This window comes from Seriola lalandi, unplaced genomic scaffold (genome assembly GCF_002814215.2).
Source record: "Seriola lalandi dorsalis isolate HSWRI2012SDOR001 ecotype SW California unplaced genomic scaffold, Sedor1 jcf7180002054441, whole genome shotgun sequence".
In the NCBI taxonomy this organism is placed as follows: Eukaryota; Metazoa; Chordata; class Actinopteri; order Carangiformes; family Carangidae; genus Seriola; species Seriola lalandi.
In genome coordinates this window covers 375877-400179 of record NW_019524994.1, presented here as the reverse complement: position 1 = coordinate 400179, position 24303 = coordinate 375877, and the positions used below count along the sequence as shown (strand labels likewise).

General features: G+C 38.9%; 1 protein-coding gene across 3 annotated transcripts in view; it reads left to right on the top strand.

The window, feature by feature from the left end:
* LOC111658409 (guanine nucleotide binding protein (G protein), alpha activating activity polypeptide, olfactory type) overlaps positions 1-24303 on the top strand; it is a 50252-nt gene that overhangs the window by 5986 nt on the left and 19963 nt on the right. For 2 of the 3 annotated variants that reach the window (XM_087175281.1, XM_023410927.2), the window contains 4 exons: positions 9778-9850; positions 10691-10745; positions 10929-11048; positions 18559-18656. In XM_087175281.1, coding sequence (XP_087031407.1) covers positions 9778-9850; positions 10691-10745; positions 10929-11048; positions 18559-18656 — 346 coding nt within the window. Of the gene's footprint in view, positions 1-8735; positions 9504-9777; positions 9851-10690; positions 10746-10928; positions 11049-18558; positions 18657-24303 lie in introns of those variants that run through there. The other variant, XM_023410928.2, reaches the window with a different exon arrangement.

Genomic DNA, 24303 nt, shown 5'->3' with positions numbered 1-24303 from the left:
ACCTGACCTGTTGGACATCTGTCCAGGTACGATAGAGAAAGCCTTATGATCGGCTTTGATTGACAATACATGATAGAGCACTGTAGGCTACAGTGTTGTATAGCAGCCTGTAGTATAGTATAGTAGTAGTGTTGTATTCTGTAGTGTAGAATATAGTTGAGCAGACTTTAGTATTCAGAGGTGCAGAGAAATCACTTTTGCCGCCTGGACAACATTTGCTCTGAAAATCAGTATTGTAGTGTGGTCTGGTTGTTTGAGGTGTAGCGTGACAGCAGGGACAACAGAAAGAACAGCATTTTGACTTATTGTGGTACATTTACAGTAAGATATTTTAGTAGATAATAGAGCATAGTAGAGCAGGATGTAGTGCAGTGACCTGTACTTTAGTATAGTAGAGTGCTGTAGTGCAGTGTCGAGTACAGTTTAGTAGGCTTTAGTATGGAAACATGTACAGACTACATGGCTACTATGTACAGCATAGTTTAGTATAGTATAATATAGTATAATATAGTGTAGTAGTCTGTGGTGTATGATGTGAAAATGATGCAAATTAGTATAGTATAATTTCCAGTAGAGTGTTGTGGAGTATGATATATTATAGTGGCCTGTGTAGTGTGTTAGGGTTAGTCTGATCCGTCCAGGGACAACCTATTGACAGTAAGGTTTTCAATAAACATAAGTATAGTACGTTATAACAGTGTGTAGTATAGTTTATGAGTCTTGTATAGTATACTGCGATATACTACTATAGTTTACTGCAATTATATAGGAGTTCCCCTTCTATATAATGGCGGGACTGATAGTGGAGAAACTGATTCAACTTTTTCAGTTTCAATTTCAATTTCAGTATGATGAAGATACCAAACCTTTCACAGATGCAAAGCATTGCTTGCTTTAGTATTTCATATAAGGACGGATTGAAGTTTCTTTCAGCTGCTATATCAAGTCATTTGAAAGAATCACTCATAGCTATTTTATAGAAGAGAAAAATGATCACAGTTAGTCAAGTTTAATTTATTTGCATCCACATAAATCACTTAATGATCCATTTCAGGTTATTAGTCTTATTACCTGATCTACAGAAATGTAAGAATAACATGGAACCAGTCAGTGGAGTCCTGCGGTTGATGGCTTATGTTATTTATCAAAAGAATTTACAAATAACAGTCAGCAGCATTTGTCCTGACACATTTAGTGTGTTTCCAGATGGAAACAGCATGAATGTGTTTTATGAGGCTGGACGTCACTGGTGCTCAACACTGTGACATGTTTCATCCACTGCACACAGTTAGCAGATAGGTTCTAAAATTTAACATCCACTTTTGCTAATTTACCCCTACAGCTGCCTTTTACCAATGAAATTTAAGGTGAATTTACAATCCCAGTCATAATTCACTCAGATTTTATACGAGTGGGTCGTGTTATTATACCACACATACAATAACCATCTCAATATTGTACATGTAGGCTAATACAGTCCTCCGGTTTTCGAAAAGGTCTTGATCAGAAACAGAAGCTGAAGAGTCTTCCCAGCCCTGATGAGGAAAACAAAGTTTAAATAAAAATAGCAACTTTCAGTTATGAAGGTCTTATGTGACACTTAATACCATTTTGTATGTTTTTGCTTTACTTTAAACAGTGCAGTGCTTTATTACTCTATATAATAAATGGCTACCAGTTTAATTTCCTGAGTAAACAGCCCTCACTAATTACACACAGGAAGAAATGGCTCATCCTAATGAAGTCACACAGGGAAGTGTCATACATTCTTCCATGAGCCACTGTTGACAGCCATACACCATGTGTGACCTGTGTTACTGTGTGATTTCAGCATGTTATTATGGTTTGGGGCGGCTTTCTTCACCGCTACAGAATCACAATTATTTTTGGGAGCTATCTGTCCTGGTTCACCCAGGGAGCCTCAGCACGAGCCACAGGCCACTTTTGGTTTCTCTGAAGAGGCCTACGGGACTTTATACCCACCAGGTCTCCAGTAGGACTCTTGTTGCATGCCAGAGGACTGAGGTGGTTTGTGTTCCTCTGAAAGTGGACACCTTTCAAATAGTGTTACATTTCAAGGCAACGTATGCTAGCTAATCTGGGTCACTTTATCTGTTTGTATTTGCTGCAGGTATTTAGTTGAACAGTGATAGCCATGAGGAACATTTCATTTTAACAGTTTTCCTCAATGAGCTGCCGTGTTCGGCGAGAGCTGGAGCTGGAGTCCATCACTTTCGGTCATATTTATAGCCACTTAAACTTTTGTGTTTGATCAGGTCTGTGGTATGACACAAGCTGACAGTTGATCATTTTAGACAGAGTTACAACTCTGTGGAAAAAATCTGCAGAATTGAGGGTAGGTTTTGTCATACGCCTGTACAGAATAATAAAATAATTTAGATTAAAGGTTTCATATTGTTCGGTTATAAGGTTTTATTTGAGTGGTTATGTGCAGAAATGATAAATAAAGGTTTAACTTGATGCTTTGTAAATACATCCTACTCAGTTAAAACTATAATTATTCAGTGAATACAGATGGAACGGTTACTTTATTGTACAAACATCACCTGATCTAGTTCAGATCAGTTGCAGTAAACCTACTGAATTTATAAATCAACTACTTGATTATTACTCTCTGGAGTGAAAGGGCGCGTACTATCTTAAGCAAAAAAGCCGAAACTAAACAGCTTCCAGCTTTTTAACTCCAATTATTTTGCTGGATTTCTTAGTCTTTTATTATAGTAAACTGAATCTTTAGGTTTTTGACTGTTAACTTGAAGGATATCACCCTGGGATCTGGGAAATTGTGATGAGCATTATTCACTCAATCAGTTGATTAATTGATAATAAAAAGTTTTTGCTGGTTGAAGCCCTGACTGTCCAGACCTTTATCCATGTTGATATCTTTATGTTGATCAAAATAAAGCTCAGTTGTGATGTGACTGGAGTTAAGCGTCCTTCAAATACAAGTTTCAGACATGGGAAGTCAAGTACATGATATATTTAAAGTAGTTGGGAAGTCAGGAAAGACAACAAAAAAATTTCCACTAATTAAGCCATGAATCACTGAGTCACTGGAACAGTGGGTTATTATAAGACTCTTCCAGCAAACACAATAACATTTTTCAAGATGCTATTGCCTGTAAAAAATGGAGTAACTTACAATAACAAAGTCATTATCAAATAAGTTTGACCAGAAGAGGATTCAGAAAATCTAAATTCTTTTAATAGAGTTCCTATAGACTTTATATTTTAGTACATGAGCACAAGGATGGGAACTGGAAGGCGAGTTCCTATTATTTCTTGGAAAGGAAGTTACTTTATTGTTAGGTCTCTTGGATCAGATTCTGTACAGGGCCTGTGATAATATCTGTTACAGCTTTCCTAGATGTCCTTAACTGGCTGTTTCATATCTCAGTCTTATCAGCCTTCGTGAGCCTGAACAACAGGCTCCTAGCAATGTAAGTACACTCCACAGAAGTGATCACTGAAATCAGGTAGGCCATTAAATAGCTTGATGGAAGTCACAAGATTGTCATGTCTTGTCAGTGTTTTCTTTTCCTTTGTTTTTTGAGCCACTATCCTGCACCTGAAGCCATATTTTGGAAAAGCTTACTCATCCACAGAGGTACACAGTGGAAGGTATAGCCCTGTCGGCCCTCCCCTTTAAATACAAGTGGAGTCGGGTGAACTTTGCTTCTGTCTAAATGGGTTTTATCATTGACTTGACTTCATTGAACTTTGCTACTAACTGCACAGAGTTCCCAGTCAATGTAATGACCAACAGAAAGTACTGGCGTATGAATTATTGTCATACTGATAGCAGGGCTGCAATGTGAGTTGTCTTGATACTTCAGTCAGCTAAATCAGAGTGAGCCACACCACATTAGAAGGACATTGGACTGTGCTCGGTCTCCTGGTTTTGCTTACTGTATAATTCCTGCTTTATCAAGAGCCTCTGTCCCTCAAGAGACTGCTCTAAAGTTCTTTCCGGCCTCAGAAAAAAAATTTCAAGGAGCCTAATTTTAGCTGGATATCATTTGGACGTGTGCCCCGTTTTTACAGTACATGCTTCAATTACAGTCGGGGGTAGTAAATAAGTGTGGGAGATTTATACATAGAAAAGAGCTTACTTTTAAGTGTCAGATATTCTTAGATTTATTGTAACAGTTCAGTGGCAGTTATAATCTTTACCCTGCCAGAAAGCCTGTGTATTTGACTACATGTATTTATTAAAGGGCAATCATTATGCAGAGCTTCTGTTGTGTTTCCAAAATTCAACTTTACATTGTTGAGAGTTGATTAGCAACTATATATAACGGCCTTACAGTTCCAGAGTGAGGAAATCAACTCTCAAACCCTGGCGGTGTTGTTTCCATTTTGCGGTACAGGTTCGCTATTGGCCTGAAAATACTAAAAATATCTTTGTCAGACTTTGAAAACAGAATTTGCCTGTAGTCAAGTATTTTTAGATTGTCTTATTGCTATGTTTACTTAAGAAAAGGATCAGGAAATGTCTTCCAACCCCGGCACATGCACACATACTGACAGAGGAGTTAATTATGGAATATTCTACTCTTATTTCCTACAAATAATGTAACAGCAGTTTAAAGCTCCTCTCCAGTTATGTTGTTTTTTATTTTAAAAGTTTAACCACTGGACACAAGATGTCTTCTACCTGACTGTAAAGAACATTCTCAGTGTATGCACACTGGAACTTTCATTGTTCCCACAGTACAGTTTTGTAAGATGCGTATTGGACCCTGAATCGTTTCCAAATCAGTTGTTCATGTCACAGAATCCTGCTCATATATACGTGTTTTAAACGCAGATTTAAGGGGAGCACAGGGAGAAAGTTTCCCCCTTCAGCAGATGAATGTTAAAACTGCTTTCAGGCTTCAAACTGAAGTGAAGCTCAAACATCCAGGTGAAGTAACAATAAGCAAAACCCATTTTTGAGCTAAAGGAGCCTTAAAAAGAAATTCTTTCACAAAGGTCAAACTTTCACAAATGCACACACATGCTCGCACGCACACACGTGCACACGTGTACACACACACACACACACACGTGCGCGCACGCAAACATCCTTTTAGTCTAGTTGAGAGGAAGCCATAGCAAGCTCAATATACGTATGAGACAGTACTTCCTAAAAAATAATTTATGCAACAAAACCTGGTTCTGTATCATTCAGGGGGAACTGACAATGTTTTCATGTCTGCAATGCGGCCTCTGACCACTAGAGGGGGATGTGGGCCAGTCACTTGTTTTGACCTTGCTCTCTGAGGTGGGGAGACAGGATTTTTTTTTTCTTTTGATAGGGGTGGGGTTGTGGTGCTACTATTTTCACACCACTATAGGTGAACGGAGGGTTCCAGGTTCGATTTGCATGCTGCACAACTTTGTTGCACTCATTTCACTACATGAGACTAGTATTTGCATTGTGTTTGCATAATGGACATAATAACAGCACACTCCTTGTTATATGTTACACAACAAATCATTCATGGTTGTCTCATGCTATTGAGTGATCTATGAGTGTTTGCAATATAAGCGTACAGTACAGTGTATATGTAATGATTGTTTTTGTCTTACCAGAGTGCAACAGTTTAGTATTGCAAGTTAGCCTAGCATTAGCTCAATGTTAAAGCTGGCCTAAGTTTTACCAGTTGCTCTTGAATGAAACATACTGACAGAGTAGCAGTAATGTCAGTGCAACTGTCACCTGCAAATAACACAATGGCAGTCTAAACGGAAAGTGCAGTGCTGGATAGTGAAAAATCAAACCGTAACAAATCCACAACCCCATTTTGGTCTGGTGGAGAGGAAGCCACAGCAAGCTAAACATAAATGTCAGACAATACGCACAACAGTGACAGTTTTTCTATTTCCTCCTAAATGTCATGACCATAACTTCTATTGCTAGACTGCAGTTAATGTAGTACCTGTTCTGTGTTTTAGAGAGTTTGTAGATACAACTTCATCATATGTCACAAACGTATTTATTTGTCTGTGACAGTATAGTAAGTGTTATGTAAGGTTTTTCATAATGTGAGGTCCCACAGTAGTGCTCTGTAGTGTAATGAGGTGAGTTTACAGTACTTACTTGTCTGTGGCAGGTAAAAGCTGGTAAATTGTTACAGAGTAAACAAAGTGGGCCTGCGGTGTGTTCACACTGAGTGGAATTGTTGAAATAATTTATCCTTAACATCACTTTTATTTACAGAGGCGGAGCATATGCAAGACAAGTATCTTCACTGTAAGATTGACAATGTGCTCAATATGGTGTGAACTTTATCATATCATAATAAACAGTATTTCCTTTTTTATGTTAAAGGTATCACTATAATATTCCTGTGTTCCTGTTGGTGGAGGCTCAGTGATGACTTTATAGTGACCTAATCAAACTGAATTTTTAAACTGTTATTTTGATTTCCTGTGGTTCCACTACAATTTTACAGTAAGATGATATACTGTGTATAGCTCATTATTTTGCCATTATATTTTGTGTGATTGAATCCAAGCCACTTCTGTTGAGAATTTGCAGGATGCAAAGTCCACAGAAGCAATGGCTTCCTACCTTGTTTGGCTTGTCCTTCACTTCAGTATTTCTATTTTACACTAGTTTATACTTCTACTTCTCTACATTTCAGATTAAGTATTGTACATTTTACGCAAATGCATTTATCTGGTAGCTTTAGTCACTTATTACTTGGTTCATTTTACACACAAAACATGATGCAGTACTATAGTTAAACAACAGCAGTATGTAAAGTAGTTGCTTAATATGCTATTATATATATACATCAGTGATAATATTCCAATAATATGATATATATAAATACATACACACAATAATATAACTCTGTCTGTACATATACTTGTGATACTTTATGTACATTTTACTGAAACTACTTTTGTACTTAGTAAAATCTTGAATGCAGACATTATATTTTCACAGTGGTGGTATTGCCACTTTTCCTCAGTGGTGGAGGAAGTACTTAGATCTTTAACTGAAGTAAAAGTAGAAATACTGCAGCATAAATACTCCATTACAAGTCCATTAGATTTGCTCCGGATCAAGCACCTGCAACATTAAAAAAGCTGCTTTCATGGTAATCAGTGGTGGAATTTGTGGTCCTTGTACTTTACTTGACTATTTCCATGTCATCCCACTTTATGTTTCTACTCCTTGACATTTCAGAGCACTTTTTGTCCACTACATTTATTTGACAGTTTAACTACAGCTACCAGATAAATGCATTTGAGTACATAGTAAATGTAATGAAGTAGAAGTTTAAACTAGTGTAAAATGGAATTACTGAAGGGAAGTACAAGCCCCCCAAAACTGTACTAAAGTACTATACTTGAGTAAATGTACTTAGTTACTTTTCACCACCAGGACTAGTTGTCAGTAATATGTGTATAAAAAAGGTGGCCAATTGGAGCCACTCATTTCCAATATTAATATTGCACTTTGGCAGTTTCCTTTTGTGCAGTATACACATTTATGCTAAATTAACATGTCACAATTGTAGTTTCTTTATGTACAGTAAATCAGTGGTGGAAAGTAACTAAGTACCTCTACTCAAGTAGTGCCTTTAAGAATATTTATGCGGTATTTATACTTTATTATATGGTACTTTATGCTTCTATTTCACTGCATTTTAGATGGAAATATTGTACATATTCTCTACATTTATTCACAGCTACAGTTACTTTGCAGATTAAGATTTTAGATTCAAAACATATGGTCAGTTTGGGGGGAAAATTTATTTACTTGTCTTGACCTACTTTTGCAAATAAGTTTTGTGCAGAAGATTTATGCAAAATTAACACGTCACAATTGTAGTTTCTTGATGTTCAGCAAATCAGTGGTGGACAGTACCCTAATACATTTACTCAGGTACTGATTTAAAGCATAATTTTGAGGTATTTATACTTAATTTTATATTGTTTTATGCTTCTACTTCACTACATTTAGGAGGGAAAACTGGTACTTGTTCTCCACTACATTTATTTTACAGCTATACATTTTATATACAAAACGTATGATCACTTTATAATATATGAAGCACTGTCATATTAAACTACCCAACAAACAATAATCACCACCTCCACCAGCTACATCAATAAATTGCTTCTTACACATATATGCAGCAACAGTAATAAGAATTGAATAATACACAGTAATATAACTGACAGGTGTGACTCTGGTGCATAAAGACTACTTTTATTTTTGATACTTAAAGTACATTTCGCTGATAGCACTTCCTTTTAGTGAAGTAAAAATTTCAATACTTGTAACTACAGAGTATTTTTACACTCTGGTATTGCTACGTTTACTGTAGTACTTGAGTATTACCTCCACCACTGTAAGAAAAACTGGTAGCCTACTTTCACCTGCTCCTTTGACAACCATGAAACTATCCTATAGACCACAGATTTGAATACAGAACTGTTACTTTCATGTAGTATTTTTAAACAGGGGTATAACTGATTTTACATAAGTAAAAGTACTGCTTAGGACTACCTTGATGGTTCCCAGACTTATTTTAGTGTAAAAAAAACCCAAAAACCTCAAACGTAGGTAAAGCCTAGTACACACACACACACACACACACACACACACACACACACACACACACACACACACACACACACACACTGTAAAAGGGTTGCCAGTTTGGGCCAGGGCCACCACTCCGACTGGAGGCCAAGAAGAAGAAGAAGAAGAAGAGACCCAGCCCCTCCTGTAAACCAGCAGTGAGGCGACCGGGCCTCCACCACTTTTGCCGATTAGTTTGATGGCTCCTCTCCCTTTGCCACACAAGTTATAAAATGCTCTATCAGTGCGGGTTGTTAATGTTACAGTTTAACGGAGGTTTGTTTTCCACCTCCTCCTCCACGGTCCACGGCTACTTCCTGGTGCCACAGAGAGAGGCAGTGCTGAGTTAAAGAGACAGAAATACTGATAGAAATTCAGATAGAAAAAAATACGGAGAGAAGAGAGGGGCTGGAGACGCGATAGGAACAGTTGACTGGATTCCCAGGAATTGAAAACCCTCTCTCTCTCTTCTTATTTATATGTATTTTTTGGGTATTCCTCTGTTTAACCGAGTCGTCATTCTTCGTCGGTTTGTAAACTAACAGGCGGTTTGGATGACGGTTGGCTGCGGCTGAAGCGGAATTGTAACGGGGAACATATTCCTCCCTCCGACGGAGAAGCCTCGCAGAGATTTTCCCCCTTTTTTTATTTTACAGTAGACTCGTTCTGTGTTATTTTAAACCACAATATCATCCCTGGTATTATTTTCTATAAATTTTTTTACGATTCCACAAGGAAGGGTTAGGGCGACGGAAGATGGGTTGTTTGGGCAACAGCAAGACTGAAGATCAACGCATCGACGAAAAGGCACAACGAGAGGCTAATAAAAAGATAGAAAAACAGTTGCAAAAGGAAAGACAAGCTTATAAAGCCACACACAGGCTCTTATTACTGGGTAAGGCTGATTTATGTGTGATAGGCTATGTGAAATGTAAGCTAACCGTAATCCCTTTCGTTTACCGAACACGTAGCCCCATTTGACAGCGCTTGCAATAATATGTCATGGGGGTGGATATTGATGGAAGCGAAGCTCCACCAGAGCCTACAATTAACTGGCTTCATTTCCAAAACATTTTTTTGGGCAGGGGGGGAGCTTTACGCTAACCAGGATATCCTCGTTTGTGGTCATTTGGTGATATTTTTATGTATTTTTTGGTCTATTTTCGAAGGTGCGGGAGAGTCCGGAAAAAGCACCATTGTGAAGCAGATGAGGATTCTACACGTCAACGGCTTCAACGCGGAGTGAGTGCTATTCAGTACACTTATTAAACAGCAACGTTAACGGCTCAAAATGTATATTAACGCTTATTTTTACGGCTTCCCTCCTAATGAATAACATTGTCGAGGCCAGAATATAGCCTGTGAATGGATTTTCCCCAGGCACTGCAGCGCCTGTTGGGCCCAGTATCCCATGCAAAGCAGCTAATATCTTTCCCCTCTTTCTCTCTCTCTCCCTCTCTCTCTCTCTCTCTCTCTTTTTTTCCCTCCTTCTCCTTTTCGTGTACATGTACAGTTATCATACATATGTGAGGATCTCAGTGTCACACAGATGCCAAATAATTCACTGTTTCCTGTTTCATGTGAGAGGGTGAAAGGTTGTGATCGACACAGGCCTATTGATGATTTGTTTTGCTGCAAGGCCTTGCATGGCATTGATCTTACCAGTGGTCTATTTTAAACAGGCCTAGTACATGTCAGTCCTGTAACTGTATAAAAATTCTTTTTATGTATAAATTCAAAGTGTTTTTGAAGAAGAGGATGGATTTTAGAGGATAGGAGGCATGATCTGGCATTTTTAAATTACAAAAAAATGAGATAAAATCTTGACTATGGCACATCATATCTCTTTACTTTTGCATTTTAATGAACCCCATCTTGCATTTCACTGTTACCCGTCCTCCACTGGCACATATTCCCAGCCTCGACACCTGTAATGTATGTATACATGCATTGAAACACAGTCTAACCTGGCAGTAACCCCTGTCTTACTCATAACCACTGTGATGATAAATCTTTTGTTGTCTGTTGTGGTTCTTGTTTTTCGCAATTGTTGCCTCACACATCTGTTCTCCCCCAATGCAGAGAAAAGAAACAGAAAATCCAAGATATTCGGAAAAACGTGAAGGATGCCATAGTGGTGAGTTTTATCTGTATTCCTTCCCCAAAATGTGCTCAATGTCTCTGTTGTTACACTGAATCCCACTGCAATCCCATTTCACTGATTATTATACAGGCTTACGATCAGATTTTTTTGTCTTGTATTCATCCTGCTTAATGCTTGTTTTTTTTTTTGTTTTCTCCCACAACTTCTGCTTTGTAGACTATAGTGTCTGCGATGAGCACTTTAATACCCCCTGTCCCGCTAGCCAATCCAGAGGACCAATTCAGAATCGAATACATCAAAAGCATAGCACCTCTCTCTGACTTTGACTATTCACAGGTAAGATGTTCATTACGTTTCTGTGAGAGTGTGTGTGTGTTTGCAGATGTGAATGTGTGTGTGAGAGACAATGAAAAAAGGGCTGGGATGGTATAGATGTGCTTTTTTCTGTCTTTCTTAATGTGTGTTTGCGTGGGTGTTGGATGGTATGTGATGAGAGCATTTGCTTTTTTTATGGCCAACAAAGTTGGTCTTAGGGATGTAGCTCAGGGGTGTCGGATGTAATTTTGTTATAATAGGCCTCATGTTGCCTTTTTTTGTAAATGTACTCCTCTTTATTACATGGTGGGGTCTTTTTTTTTAACAAACTATAGCTAAAGGTATTGAGTTTCCCTTTGGAAGTTAAGAATGAAAATGACAAATAACCCGTATGAAATCAACAGTGTCAAGTGCTTGTTAATGGTTTGATTCCCCTTTCAGAGCTAAAGCAGATTTACTGTATGTGGATTTGAATGCAAGTTGGAGCACATGGGATTCTTTTCAGTGTGTGATCAGCCATTCAATAGTGCGAGGTCATGTGTTGGAAATGTAGATAATGTTTTACATAATTTTGAAAGTGTTCCTTGTTTGACACTGATTATGCAGCACTGCCAAACAGGAATGGCAAATTAATACAGAGATATAGATAAACTCATGGAGGTTTGGTTTTTGTTTATTATTCCACTTTAGTTGGAATCGAGTGAAAGTTTTAACATGCTATTAGGTTCATCAGGTTTTACTGTTAGTTGTGGAGTTGACAATGATCCCGTTTCTCATCATTATAACTGAGGTACCAAGCACTTTTTAATTTTCTAAAGCTGAAACGATTAGTTGATTAGTCGATCAACCGAAAATTTTTGAACAAAAGTTTTGCTAATTGATTAATTCGGAGTCATTTTACAAGCAAAAAACAAAAAAAACTGTACTTTTATGAATGTCTTTCAGTGTTTGACTGTTGGTTGTACTGGACAAGACATTTGAGTGTTGCCTGGGGTTGAGTGAAGGGCATTTCTAAATTTGTGATACCTTATAGACTAAATGATTAATCGACAAAGAGCTGGAGCTTGTTTCATTTTAAGAAAAATATTCTATAAAGTTTGCAGATCTTCACTGTTTAAAATTAGATAGTTGAATTGATTTCACATGTGGTTTTGAACTGTTGCTATCATATGGTGTCTGACTTTTCCAACAAGGCCTCAAAGTTTGGATAATGCTGAGGCCTTGTTGACTGGACGCTCAGTTGGATTTTTGGTTCTTGCAGTCCTAGGATCTGATCCATTCTATCAAAATATTGCTGTTTTTGCATTGCTCCTGTAAATCTTAGCAATAATAAAAATAACTGCAGTAGTTCTCAGGATCCCTCTCAGCAACTTATTTAACATAACTTATTTAATGGCACATTTTAGGAATATCCATTAAAAGGATTTGGGTGTTAATTTCCTGACAGGGCAGCAGTCGTCTGTGCTGCTGTGATGTTGTGTTGTGTGAGGGCCGGGGCCATGGGGAGAGCCCGCGTTGAGTTCCCAGGCCTGGCCAGGCCAACGGGAACAACATGGCTCTGTTTGGAGTTTCTGTGCTTGTCATCAGTCTCAGGCTTCACTTGTGCCGTCAGTGTCACCACTACATTGTCACTTAGTGCCACCAGGCATGACATCCAATACAGCAGCGCAGGAACACGGCCAATCAGTAACCTGTGGCTTTCACCTGTTGGCGCCATTTCGAAAAGTGGAAGCACATTTTATCTGGAAACTTTTGAACAGATGATGTCATGGTGAACCAAAGTTCATTAATTTATAATCTAAAGAGGAAAGCCAACTCTTGAGAAACAAGATGTTGCAATGAAATAAATTTTAGCAGTTGTTTTGTGATAAGGTATTGCGATGATGGGGAAGAAGTAGACAGTAAGTTTTCATTTCCTACATTTCCCTGAATGACTTGCTGTATATGTGTAGGTGGAGAGACTGATGGTAATAGCTCAGCATGCACCAGTAGGAATTTTTCTCTAGGGTTGCTATTCCAGCTATTTTTATTATCAATTAATCTGCCGATTGTTGGTAAATCTTGTAGTCAATAAAATGGAAGAAAATAGTGAAAAATGTCCGTCACAGCTTCCTGTTGTCCAAGGTGATGTCTTCATATATTTTGTTTTTGTCAACCAACAGTCCAGCAAACAAAGATAATTCAATTTATAATGATGTTAAACTTAATAAAAAAAGTACAGATCTTCACATTTGAGAAGCTGGAATCACTAGCTGTATCTTTGCTTGAGAAGTGGCTCAGATGATTTATTGATTTTCAAAAGTGTTGCAAATCACTTTCTGTCGATCGTCTAGTTGATTAAACAGCTTGTTTTAGATATTCAGATTGCTTTCTTGGCTGCTGCTCTTCAAAAACCTTCTCAACTGAATCTAGTAAATTTCTGTTCCACACGAGAACTTTGTATATGAATGGTTAAATACACTGACCATTTTAGTTGTTTTCTTTCAGTCTCAGCTGAGTAAACATTGTTCTCTACCTTCTGCCATGATAAACGTGTATTATACTGCTGTGTCATTGTGTCCAGTCCAGTTTGTGCCGTTTCTAACCAAATTTTATAGCGACTCTGTATATCCAGTATCATATATTGGTATTGTGTGTGGTCCTTTGACTTGACAGCGTAGTAAGGTTTTTCCAATCACGAAGAGTTAGCCTGAGCGAGAACAATGTGGTGATGTGATGTGTCTGGTTATTCAAAAAGGAAGGTGACAAGCAGCAGAGCCATGGCTGTGTGGTGTCATGAGATGCTGAAGATGTTTATGGTGGAGAAGTTGGTGTCGCTCCTCTTAAGCGACAGATTTCTTCCTGTATATTTGTTGTATGTTGATATGAAATCATGACAGTGACTGTTGATACTTCTGTCTGAAATATCATGAAATGTCTTTTACATGATCAGTTTTTGGTGAGTCAAATCAAAAAGAACAGGATAGGCCCTGAAATCTGAGCTACACTGCCAATAACAGTAAACGTAGGGTGTATTTTTCTTTCAAATTTTAAAAATGAGATTTGCATGCATTTTCATGACTCGGGACGTTTGCACGAGCAACAGTTCCCCCTTGTCCTATATACTACTCGACATGCTTAGTTTTGATGGCCTTTAGTCTTTATCATCAAAGCATCCCTTTTTCAAAAACTTTTTCCTACAGTAGCTTGGGATAACAGAAGGAAAAAAAAAGAACAGATACAAACGGTCGTCTATGCAAATGGAAACAAATGCCACTGCGGTAGCTATGCTAGCCACCCGACAGTGTCTGTCAACTGGAGTGGAGCAAATTCAAATGAGCCCCGGCCCCTGTTTTGCACCATGTAGCTTTCCCTCTATCAGACATGTTAAAGCCTACATGTAATGTTCTCCATTTGATGCTTATGCAAGCAGGTCACTGTAAAAACTGAGTAGCTGTTAAGGTTTCTTGTGTACCCTCCCAACAAAAAGACAAGGATTAGGTCCACATAAGTTTGTTCTTTGCTTGAGGATATAAATTACAATCTGTTGTTATATTGCTGGGGAAGGTGAGCTTCATACTGTGTACAACCCCACCCTTTGTTGAGCTGATTCACTTTTGTGTTTGGGTGCAGAATTACTGTACTGATGAGTTGTTTAAATTTAAAACCATGGCTAAATTTGTGCCCATCAACGATTGCCAGCAAGTGTCTAACTTTTATTTAATGTTGTCTGATGTCAGTTTACAGGCAGACCCATAATTATGACTTTTGTTAGAGAACATGACCTGATTTGTGTTTCTTCCTCTTCTGTTCTCCACTACAGCCGTGAAGGGTAACACCTCTATAGCATTCTCTTGTTGTTGTTAGCCTCTTTAGTGATTTCCTCATGATGAAAAGCTTGAGTCCTAGAAGTTTGTTTTTTCTGCAATTGATTAGTTGAAGATCTGTGATGTGGGGCAAAGGGTGTCAAGGAGGGCTGCTCTGTTTTTGGATCCATGTTATGAAAGATGAACAGTCTCGAACAGTCGCTCCCTCTCTCCTTTTTGCTGTTGCTCTCTTTTTTTTTAGCTAAATTTGTCTGTACTCTTTAACTGAGGTAACCCACGAAAGTCAGGTCTCTCTGTGCTGGGTGACTGTTACCTAACACAGATATTCTATTCAAATCCAGTAAATGAGATGATGATGGTTTACAGGGGAGCTAGCAGGTTGTCTGGCTGGGTATGTATGGAGGGGTCTGGGGTTATTGGCTATTACTGTATGTTTTGCTCCAAGGCCAAAGGTCCTTTCAAAAACTTTACCCAAAGGAATTCCAATGTCTTTTTGCGACTGAAGATGCAAGCCTGTTTGCTCCACAACTTTGTTTTGCTAAGTCGAATCAGATTTAGGCCATTTTGTTCTCTGTGTCAGGCTGACCTATATGATTCAAGTGAAATATTACATCACACACACCCAACTTGATTAACATTGAAACTAAGGCTGGACTGAGAATCAGTCCGAACAGAAGCCACCAGAGAATCAGCTTCTGATGGCTGCTGATGGGGTGGAGGTGAACTGGGAAGAGCAGAGGAAAGAGTTAAAAAAGCTTGTGTTAAAACAGATTCCCTCCTGGTCTCTTTCTGTGTTATCAGTTCCTCTGTAGGGCACTGCAGCACACACTGCATTTATTCAAAGGCCCAGTGTCACACGCCTCTGTGGAAAAGAGCCCTGAGGACCATACTCTGCTTTTTTTTTTTTTTTTCCTCCCTTCTCTGCCCCTTCCACCCTCTACCCCTCGTCCTCCCTCCATCAAGTCCCAACACTTGCTAGCTTCGTCAGGCCCGTCTTGGGGTTTTCAAACCCCTCATTGTCTGCTTGTGTCAGAATTTGGAGAGAACTAATAGCAGAAGAATGTAATCAGCACTGTTGAATCGTATTGATATTAGTTGAGGCGGGTGTTAAAGTTTGACTGTAACAGAAATGGAAGCAAATACAGGCAAGAAAGCAAATATGGCCCCATTTTCTGTGTTAGTCAAGAGTTTGGTGCAGCAGTTAAAATGCAATGTTACAAGAAACTGAACCCTGGTTGTTTAATTGAAAAAAATGTATTACCGCACTTATAGATAACATGATAGCATCATAGTTTTTAGGTGATTCCTGACTTATGCCTGAAGAGTGAGAATATATTCATCTGTAACAAAAAAGTAAACAAATATTAATGTCTCCCTGGCTCTGTGAGACTTTCTGTGTGGACTAGATCAGTGGATTTCCTCCATGTTGAACTTAATCACCGGATCTGCCGAGAGGAGCTCTCCCGGAGCATGTGATCATTTATCAGGCTCCTTCTCCCTCTCTCTCTCTTGGTTCGGGGCTACTTTCACCCTCTCCCCAGTCAGAGCGCAGAGCCAGTGCTGAGTGCAGAGAGTCATGTGGTGGTTCCAGGCAAGAGGAGGAGCTCATCTGAAAGACATGTGCACAGGAGGCGACGAGGGATATTAGCCCAATCATCTTTGTTTGGGGAATACAGAGAGTCCTGGGAAATGTCTCAAAGTCATTGATAAGATGAGCTCCCCTCATAATGCTCCCCATTGTCCAGGAGCAGGAAGTCAGCTGAAGCACTGACACTATGTATAGTTATTTATACGGCATCAGGCCTATGGATGGATTTTGCACAGCGGGTACGCTGGCTATATTTGTATATTGTAGAAGACGAAAATTAACTTTTTTTTTTTTATATATATATTATAGTGTGATCTGTATTGGATCACAGTGGAGCTGTAACATTTGCAACACACACCTTTGTTGCTTTAGCTTAGAATTTAGAGAAGAGAGCTTGTGACCAGAAAGTCATGAGTTTGAATTCAGGAACTGTTGGATAAACCTGTATCGAGGAAGTGAATAAACTCCCTCTGCCACAGCTGAGGGAGGTGTAAAGTAGGGCTGCAAACAAGACTATTTTCATTTTCAATGAATCTGCCAATTATTTACTTCATTAAGGGAACAATTGTTTGGTATATAAAACATCAGAAAACAGTGAAAAAGATCTATCAAGATTTCCTAGAGCACAAAATGATGTCATTAAATGTCCTGTTTTGTTTGACCAACAGTCCAAAACCCAAAGGTATTTAATCTACTGCATTGTTGAACCAAGAAAAGTATCAAATTCTCACATTTGAGAATGTGGAACCATCAGATTGATATGATTCTTTCTTGAAAAATGACTTAATGATGATTAATTGATTATCAAAATAGTTTGCAGTTATTTTTCTAACAAACAACTAATCGATTAATTGTCTAATCATTGCAGCTCTAGTATAAAGTGACTGATTTCAAGTACATTCATTACTGCATACAGTATTAAATAGGTTTTTCTAGTACTTTTTTGGAAATATAAAGTCACTATATCTGCTTGACAATGAAAATAATTGTTAGTTGCAGTCCTAAATGGGAGGAATATGATGTTTAGGTCTACTGTGAACCTGCCTTCCTCTACACCTTAGGTGCTATAATTAAAAAAAAAAAAAGTCCATCAGAAGGCAAATTATAACATTTACAGTCAGTTGTCGAGTAAGTCAAATTATTTTTGTAGTATTAATATGACTTCTGTATTATTTAATAATTTACATTACAGTAGTAAAGTTACTACTACTACTTTTCTCCTGAGAGTGATATAAGAGAATGTCAATGCGTTAAGTATGGAGCTGGAGATGGGATGTGGTTAGGTTCGCTTAGCTTAGCGTACAGCATGGTAGCAGGGTAGCTGGTTCAATCTGTATTGAAAAAAATGTCAACTCACAGCTTTAAAGCTGTTTTCATGTTTGTTTAATCGACACACAGGCAGAAATGTAAAAAAAAAAACTATTTCTGTTTCTTTCTGTCCAACAGTGTTGTGCAGGTTGCCAGATGAGGTCTATAAACCTGGGTGTTAGTGTACAGTAGATCCAGTGGAAATAGGCTTGATCGTACCAACGCTGACAAACTCCAGGAAGCTGCACAAGGTCCTTGTGGCCGTTACCTGTTTGTCTGGAAATAATACTAGTTTTTCTGCTTCTGCTGGTGGTGGAGCTGGAGCAAAAAGGTTCTTGGGACCCTTCTCTACGGGTAACGCGATTGCTGAGGCAATGAAGTGAGGCATGGTGTAGGCATTTGTGTATAGGTCTACATGAGTAAAGTGCATAATTTTTGGCTTACTTTTTTTTTATTATATACATCAAAATGTGCTGTGGCAATGAAGTCCACTAAACTCCCTTTTAAAAACAACCTAACACACTATAAAAGATCCTATATTACACTTCAAGGAGTCATACATTACTCAAGCAAATGGTAATTAAATGTGCTTTGAAGAGAGGCTAATATATGTCCATGCAAGTTTAGGTGGTTTAGGTTCTGTCAAAATGTCTGAGTGTGTGCAATGTGTTTGTCTCAGTTCATTTTGCAGTGTCTGCTTTAACAGTGTGAATGTGATTTCAAGGCCCCTGACCTTTCCACAGTCTCAAAGTCTTTATGTTTTACAGGATATATTATTGTCTGTTGTTTGTTTCATAATGATTTTCTTTCTTTCTTTCTTTCTCCTCAGGAGTTCTTTGATCACGCAAAGAAGCTGTGGGATGATGAAGGAGTGAAGGCATGCTTTGAGAGGTCCAATGAGTACCAGCTCATCGACTGCGCACAATAGTGAGTTCAAACTTTAAAATGCATTTTGTGGTGTGATTCTGAGCTTTGGATACTTACAGATCATTGTTCTTAGGTACATGCTTTACTGTATGTGCTTGTGCAGCTAAAAGTCACTGAGAGGAGGACAGGTGAGCTGGTTTAGTTTTGCAGCCTAGAAACTATTGTCACATCCCTGCTCTGTCCGTGCTCTTTGTGTAGTGTTTCAGGTGAAAGCTCTGGTGTGTGCTGGTGTCATGTCATACATGAATGTGGCTGAGATATGTTTACTCTGGGTGTGGCAAGGCAAGCAACAGTTGTATTCGTCCTTTGGAAAATTATACATATATCTTCTCACGTCTGTGTTTGACATTTCACCATGGCAATATGCAAAGCTTGCTCTGGCCTATATTAAAATACCCAACTGTTGAATTCATTGGGATTGTATTGACATAGTTTTTGTTTATAAAGCTGTAATGATGTAGTTAAAGTTAGTATTTATTGTTTCAGTGTTAGGGGTGGAGTTCATAGATGCAATTTCAGTGTGTCTGCCTAGACAAAAGCTATTTGGGTCATGATCTGATTTTGGCTATCACCTGTATAAAGTGTTTCTTAATACAATTGTACTTTAGATATTGTAGTTATGAAATGCTGATAACTGCAGTGTGGCAAGGAGCAGAAACTGATGCCTCTATGCACGGTGCCCCAGATTGTTTGGAAGGCTCCTACAGTACCTTGGGCCACTGTAGGGTGCTGGTCGTCCACAGTAGAGGGCCCCTCTGTTGCCTGTAAAAGGAAGTTTGGATATGCAAAGTGATTCACTGATTACAGTGCTCTCCTTCTGCTTCCTCTCTGACTCACCTCTGGATTCACATGTTAATATGAGGACATGCACATGGTACAGACCCAGGAGTGCAGCCCGCTGGAAATTGTCCCCTCCCATCCCAAAGGTTGGCTCCCCTTATCTCTCCGGGTTCGGTCAAAGGCACACTTTATCAGTGACTGGGGATATTGTCTTGTTGTCAGCGATCTGTGAGCCCATGTTCCATGGGTGTAGAGTGGAGATGTTTTAAAGATGGTATAGCACGTAGACAAACCGTCTCTGTACTCTTTTCCTGAATATCTTCCGTTCCTTGAACATAAATTAGACTTCGGGTCAAGTCTTCCCTGGTTGCCCTGCCTGAAAGCAGCTTCCATAGAAAGGAGAGAGATAGTCAGGTGATGGTTGGAGAGTCACATGAATCTGTAAGGTGGAGCTGTTACAGTTCAGGGCCTGTGTTTGTCTTTTCTGCCCTGTCTGTGTTTGTGTGCGGTACGACTGCACAATATGTAAAAAAGCATCTAGTGTTTGTATTCCAGTGTCATAATGATACCACATAATCTTGAGGTATCATAAGCTTTTAAAAATCCTCTTTTTACAACTCTGTGAATACACTGTTCTCCTGAAAGCTGAAATCAGAAACCGTATTCTATATTGTAATAACTAAAACCACAGAGGCTTGCAGCGGTCTGAAGCACTGAAAATACAGCTGTCCTGTGACATGAGTAAACATTAACAGAGAGAAATGAAGACAGTGAAAAGCATACAGTATATAAATTGAGTGATGCTGATATATATGTGACTTTATACACTTCCTGTACTCCTCTATCTGCCATTATGTTCTAATGGGCAGCATCTTCTTCTCCTCAATCCAAAACACAGCCAAATGACTGATGCTGAACTATAACTTTTAAGTTCCTCCTCTTTTATATTATTCTTTTTTTTCCCCTTCTCCTGCCCTTCATGCTCTCATCCTATCACTGCCTGTCTGACTGTTACGTTGCTGCTCCTGATTGGTTAACAGCTGGTGAGCAGTTGTATGTTTGGACAGTAAATCATCATTTTAGTGGTGTGTAAAGTAGATAAATAATGATAATAAGTAACAGCTTCATGTGGTTTTAATGTACAAATGGAAAAACTGCGATTTCATCCTAGATGTTTTGTGTTTTTTTAGCTGTATGATAGTTATAGTATTATGTTGCTAAGTTGCTCTCTCTTGTAATAGTAAAGTGTATATGTGATTTAGTGCTGTGAGTTTATGAGAAAAAAAAAATATCAACCTGTTTTCAATGAGCGGAAAAACTAAGCATCGCTATACCTGTCATGAGTTTTTTAGATCAGGAAAGAACACGTTTCACATTTGCGATTCATTTTGAAATCTCACTGTTCTGTAGAAACATCCACAACATGCCTCTATTGTCAGCATCTTGTGTTTGATTGATATCTGGAATTTGTCTGACTACATGGCCTGTCACTTACTTCCTCTCTCAGTTTTAACCTCTGTATGAACTCTCAGGATTGAGGACATTCATAGATACTTTGTCCTACATGGCAGCAGACCTGTCTGTGTGTAAAGGACCCCCCACACACGTACACACACACACACACACACACACACACACACACACACACACACACACACACACACACACCTATTGTTGTTATGACCACTTAACTACACTAACTGTTCTCGGTCACTATCCTGGAAGTAGTGAAACACTGGCAGACGGCCTGAGCAGCCAAGTGGGTTGAAAGTAAGAGAGCAGAGTTCATGAGTTTGGATTCAGGCAATGTTTGGTGTTAATATTGTTTGGTGAATGTCTGTTGTGTTGTACTCCAAGTTCAGAAAAGACATGTTTGACTATAAGGCTCTGATCTCTTTCCCACCTTCCCTCTTATAATCCTGTTGTCAATCCAGGAAGTTATCAGTTCATCTTTTATTTTTGTCCTCCACATCTGCTCTCTCTCATTTCATGTATTGAACTTCCACAGAATTGTGTTCGTGTAGTAGGCCATTTCTAGGATCACAAATGTGATAAGAGTGTTTTCAGTCACACTGAGAGTGAATTAAAGAGGAAGTTGGCCTACATGTTGCTGTCTGTGGGAGGAACAGATTGGCAGGCGGCAACCTAACATGCTAACAGTCTAAGACAGTAGATGTATTGTCATGAAATCACCGTCAGATCAAAGGGGAAGACATTTTGTTTTGATATAGCTATGTGTCGTATTTATATTTTTGTGAGGGCAGATTACATACCTCTCCCATTTCATCTGTGTTGTCCTTCACAGACCTTGCTCCACTGGCAGAATTTTTTTTCCAGCAGGCCCGATGCTGGACGACCCATTGGACAAAGGCACAGGAAATAAGTATGGGCTGATGGCGAGCGCTTGTTATGCCAAAGAGCATGTCCATATCGATGCTTTTGGAATCCTGTCACCCATTGATCCGCCCTCTGCATTGCACATTTATACGTTTTAAGAGCACAGATATGTGTCTGCCAGTTGATTGATTATGAGCTATTTTCAGCTGCAGTGGGCTGGTTCCATTGCAATGCCTTGGATGTGTCAACGGCAAAATCAAATGCTTTTTCACACGCAAATCTGAACTCCCAGGCCTCTCGCTGTTTTTATTTTATTTATTTTATTTTTTTCCGTGGTGAGTGTGTGTTGCAGTCCCCCAGCAAATATGACACAATTCATGACACAGTTCATAAACTAAAGGTATTTTCTAACTATAGTGGATGATTATTATCTAGTGTTGGATACTGTTTGGGCCAGGGTGAAGCTCTGTTAGTGTTGGTGTGCACAGTGGCTGGGATGCCAAGCTGCAGCAGCAGGGACTGGGCCAGAGGAGAGCTGCCCTGGATGGAGATGGTGCTGGAGCTGAGGGCTGGAAATGTAACTGAAGAAATGAGGCTATGAAACAGCTGAGCGATACAGCTGGGGTTTATTCCTGCAACGAGAATGAGGCCTGGGACAGAGATAGAGCTGATGCATGGTTAGGTAGAGGAGTGTGATAGGGCTGGGCTTTGCTTTAGATGCTGCAAACTTGTTTTTTGATAAATATTTTTTGTTGTTTAAAATATATATATCTATATATATAGATATATATATATTTTTTTTACCTCTGAAAACATAAAGAGTGTCCAAACAAAGCCTCACTTTCATAAGTTTGAGTCAAAAGACATCTGACTTTTTAAGAAACACCATTTTGCAATGCATTGTGGTCATTGTAGTTTACTACCGTGCCTTTAGTGTTTGGCAGCAAGAAATAGGTGATACTTACCTCATTGTTCATTATAGCTGAAACCATCATTTGACTAGTTGATGACAGAGAAATTATTAGTAGCTATTTTGATGATTAATACATTTTATAGCTGTTTTTTCAAACAAAATTGATAAACTTAGAGTTTCATGCTTTTCTTTGTGTTACTGGACTGAATATCTTTTTGGACCATTGTTCAGACAAAACACTGTAGGAAACTGATGGATTTTATTTTATAGACCAGATGATGAATCAGTTTATCAACAAAATAAGTGGTAGCCAGCCATACTTACATTACCCAAATGTTACTTATCCTTTTATTTTCAAATCAAATCATCATCCTACTGTATTTCTCTAAACTAAAGCCTTCTACAGTTTGTGATCGCCAAAACTCTATCTAGACTCAACCTTGATCATGTCTCTCAACACCGCGCACACACATAATTACATACACATGTGAATGCAAAACATGTATTAAAATGAGACTGTTTTTACTCCAGACATCCATTGATCATAATGAGGATTAAATAGAAGAGGCAAAGATAGAATCTTGAGGAAAAATGTTGGCTTTTCAGGATGGATTGGAAAATGGGTCTATTAAATATCACAACTACACGTCCTGACTGCTGCTGGAACTGAATTAGAAGCAACTTATTGACAACCCTGCACGTTTGAGCTTTTTGGACATCTGAAGTAAAGTACAGTCAGTCAAAATGTGTTATAACATTATTTTATTGATTGGTTTAATCCTTTAATGTTACATATCATGCTAAAAATGTTCAGTGAAATGCAGGAAAGCTGCAATTTATGATTCCTTTCATTATCTATTAATCTGCCAAATATTTTCTCAGTCAATAGATAACTTGTTTAGTCTTTAACATCTCAGGAAATTATAAAAAAGCTGTACTAGGACTTTGAGCTCCCTGTCTCATTCCTCCTGTCAGGGGAGGGAATTCATTTCTATTAACTGACAAATGAAAGTTACATTGTGTGTTTTTTTTTTTTTTAATTAAATAAATTGAACTAATGTCCTCAAAACATTATTCATCTGCTGTTCTCTGAGCTTTAAACATTTAAACTAAAACACACAGAATCACAAAGGTTTTTGCGAGGAGTGTTATAGATGAGGGTGTAGTTTTGTGTAGAAGGCCCGGGATGGAGAGGTAGAGCTGGGACGGGACCAGACTCCAGCAGGCCTGGAGATGGGGCTGGGTTGTAGATAGACATATCTAAGGCTGGGTCTGGTTCTTGGCCTAGGCTGGGGCTGGGGTTGGGGCTGGGGTGTAGTGCTGGTCACGGGACTCTGTCACCAGCCTGGGGGCCACTGACACAGTCATCTGGGGCAGTAAAGTGCTAAGAATGGCCGGCATTGTCAGCCAGCCCTGGCCCCTGAAGGGCCTACAGAAACAGAGGGGCTACGCTTCGCAAACAGTGGCTCTCCTCAATAAGGAGCCTCTTCTGTTCACGGAAGAGCCCGAGAGAGCGATATTTATACACCGGCTGCATGTCACCGCTGCTTTCTTCTGTCACCAATAGCTGATTTGATGTACAAACATAACACAAGGGGATGAGGCAGATTGTGACCA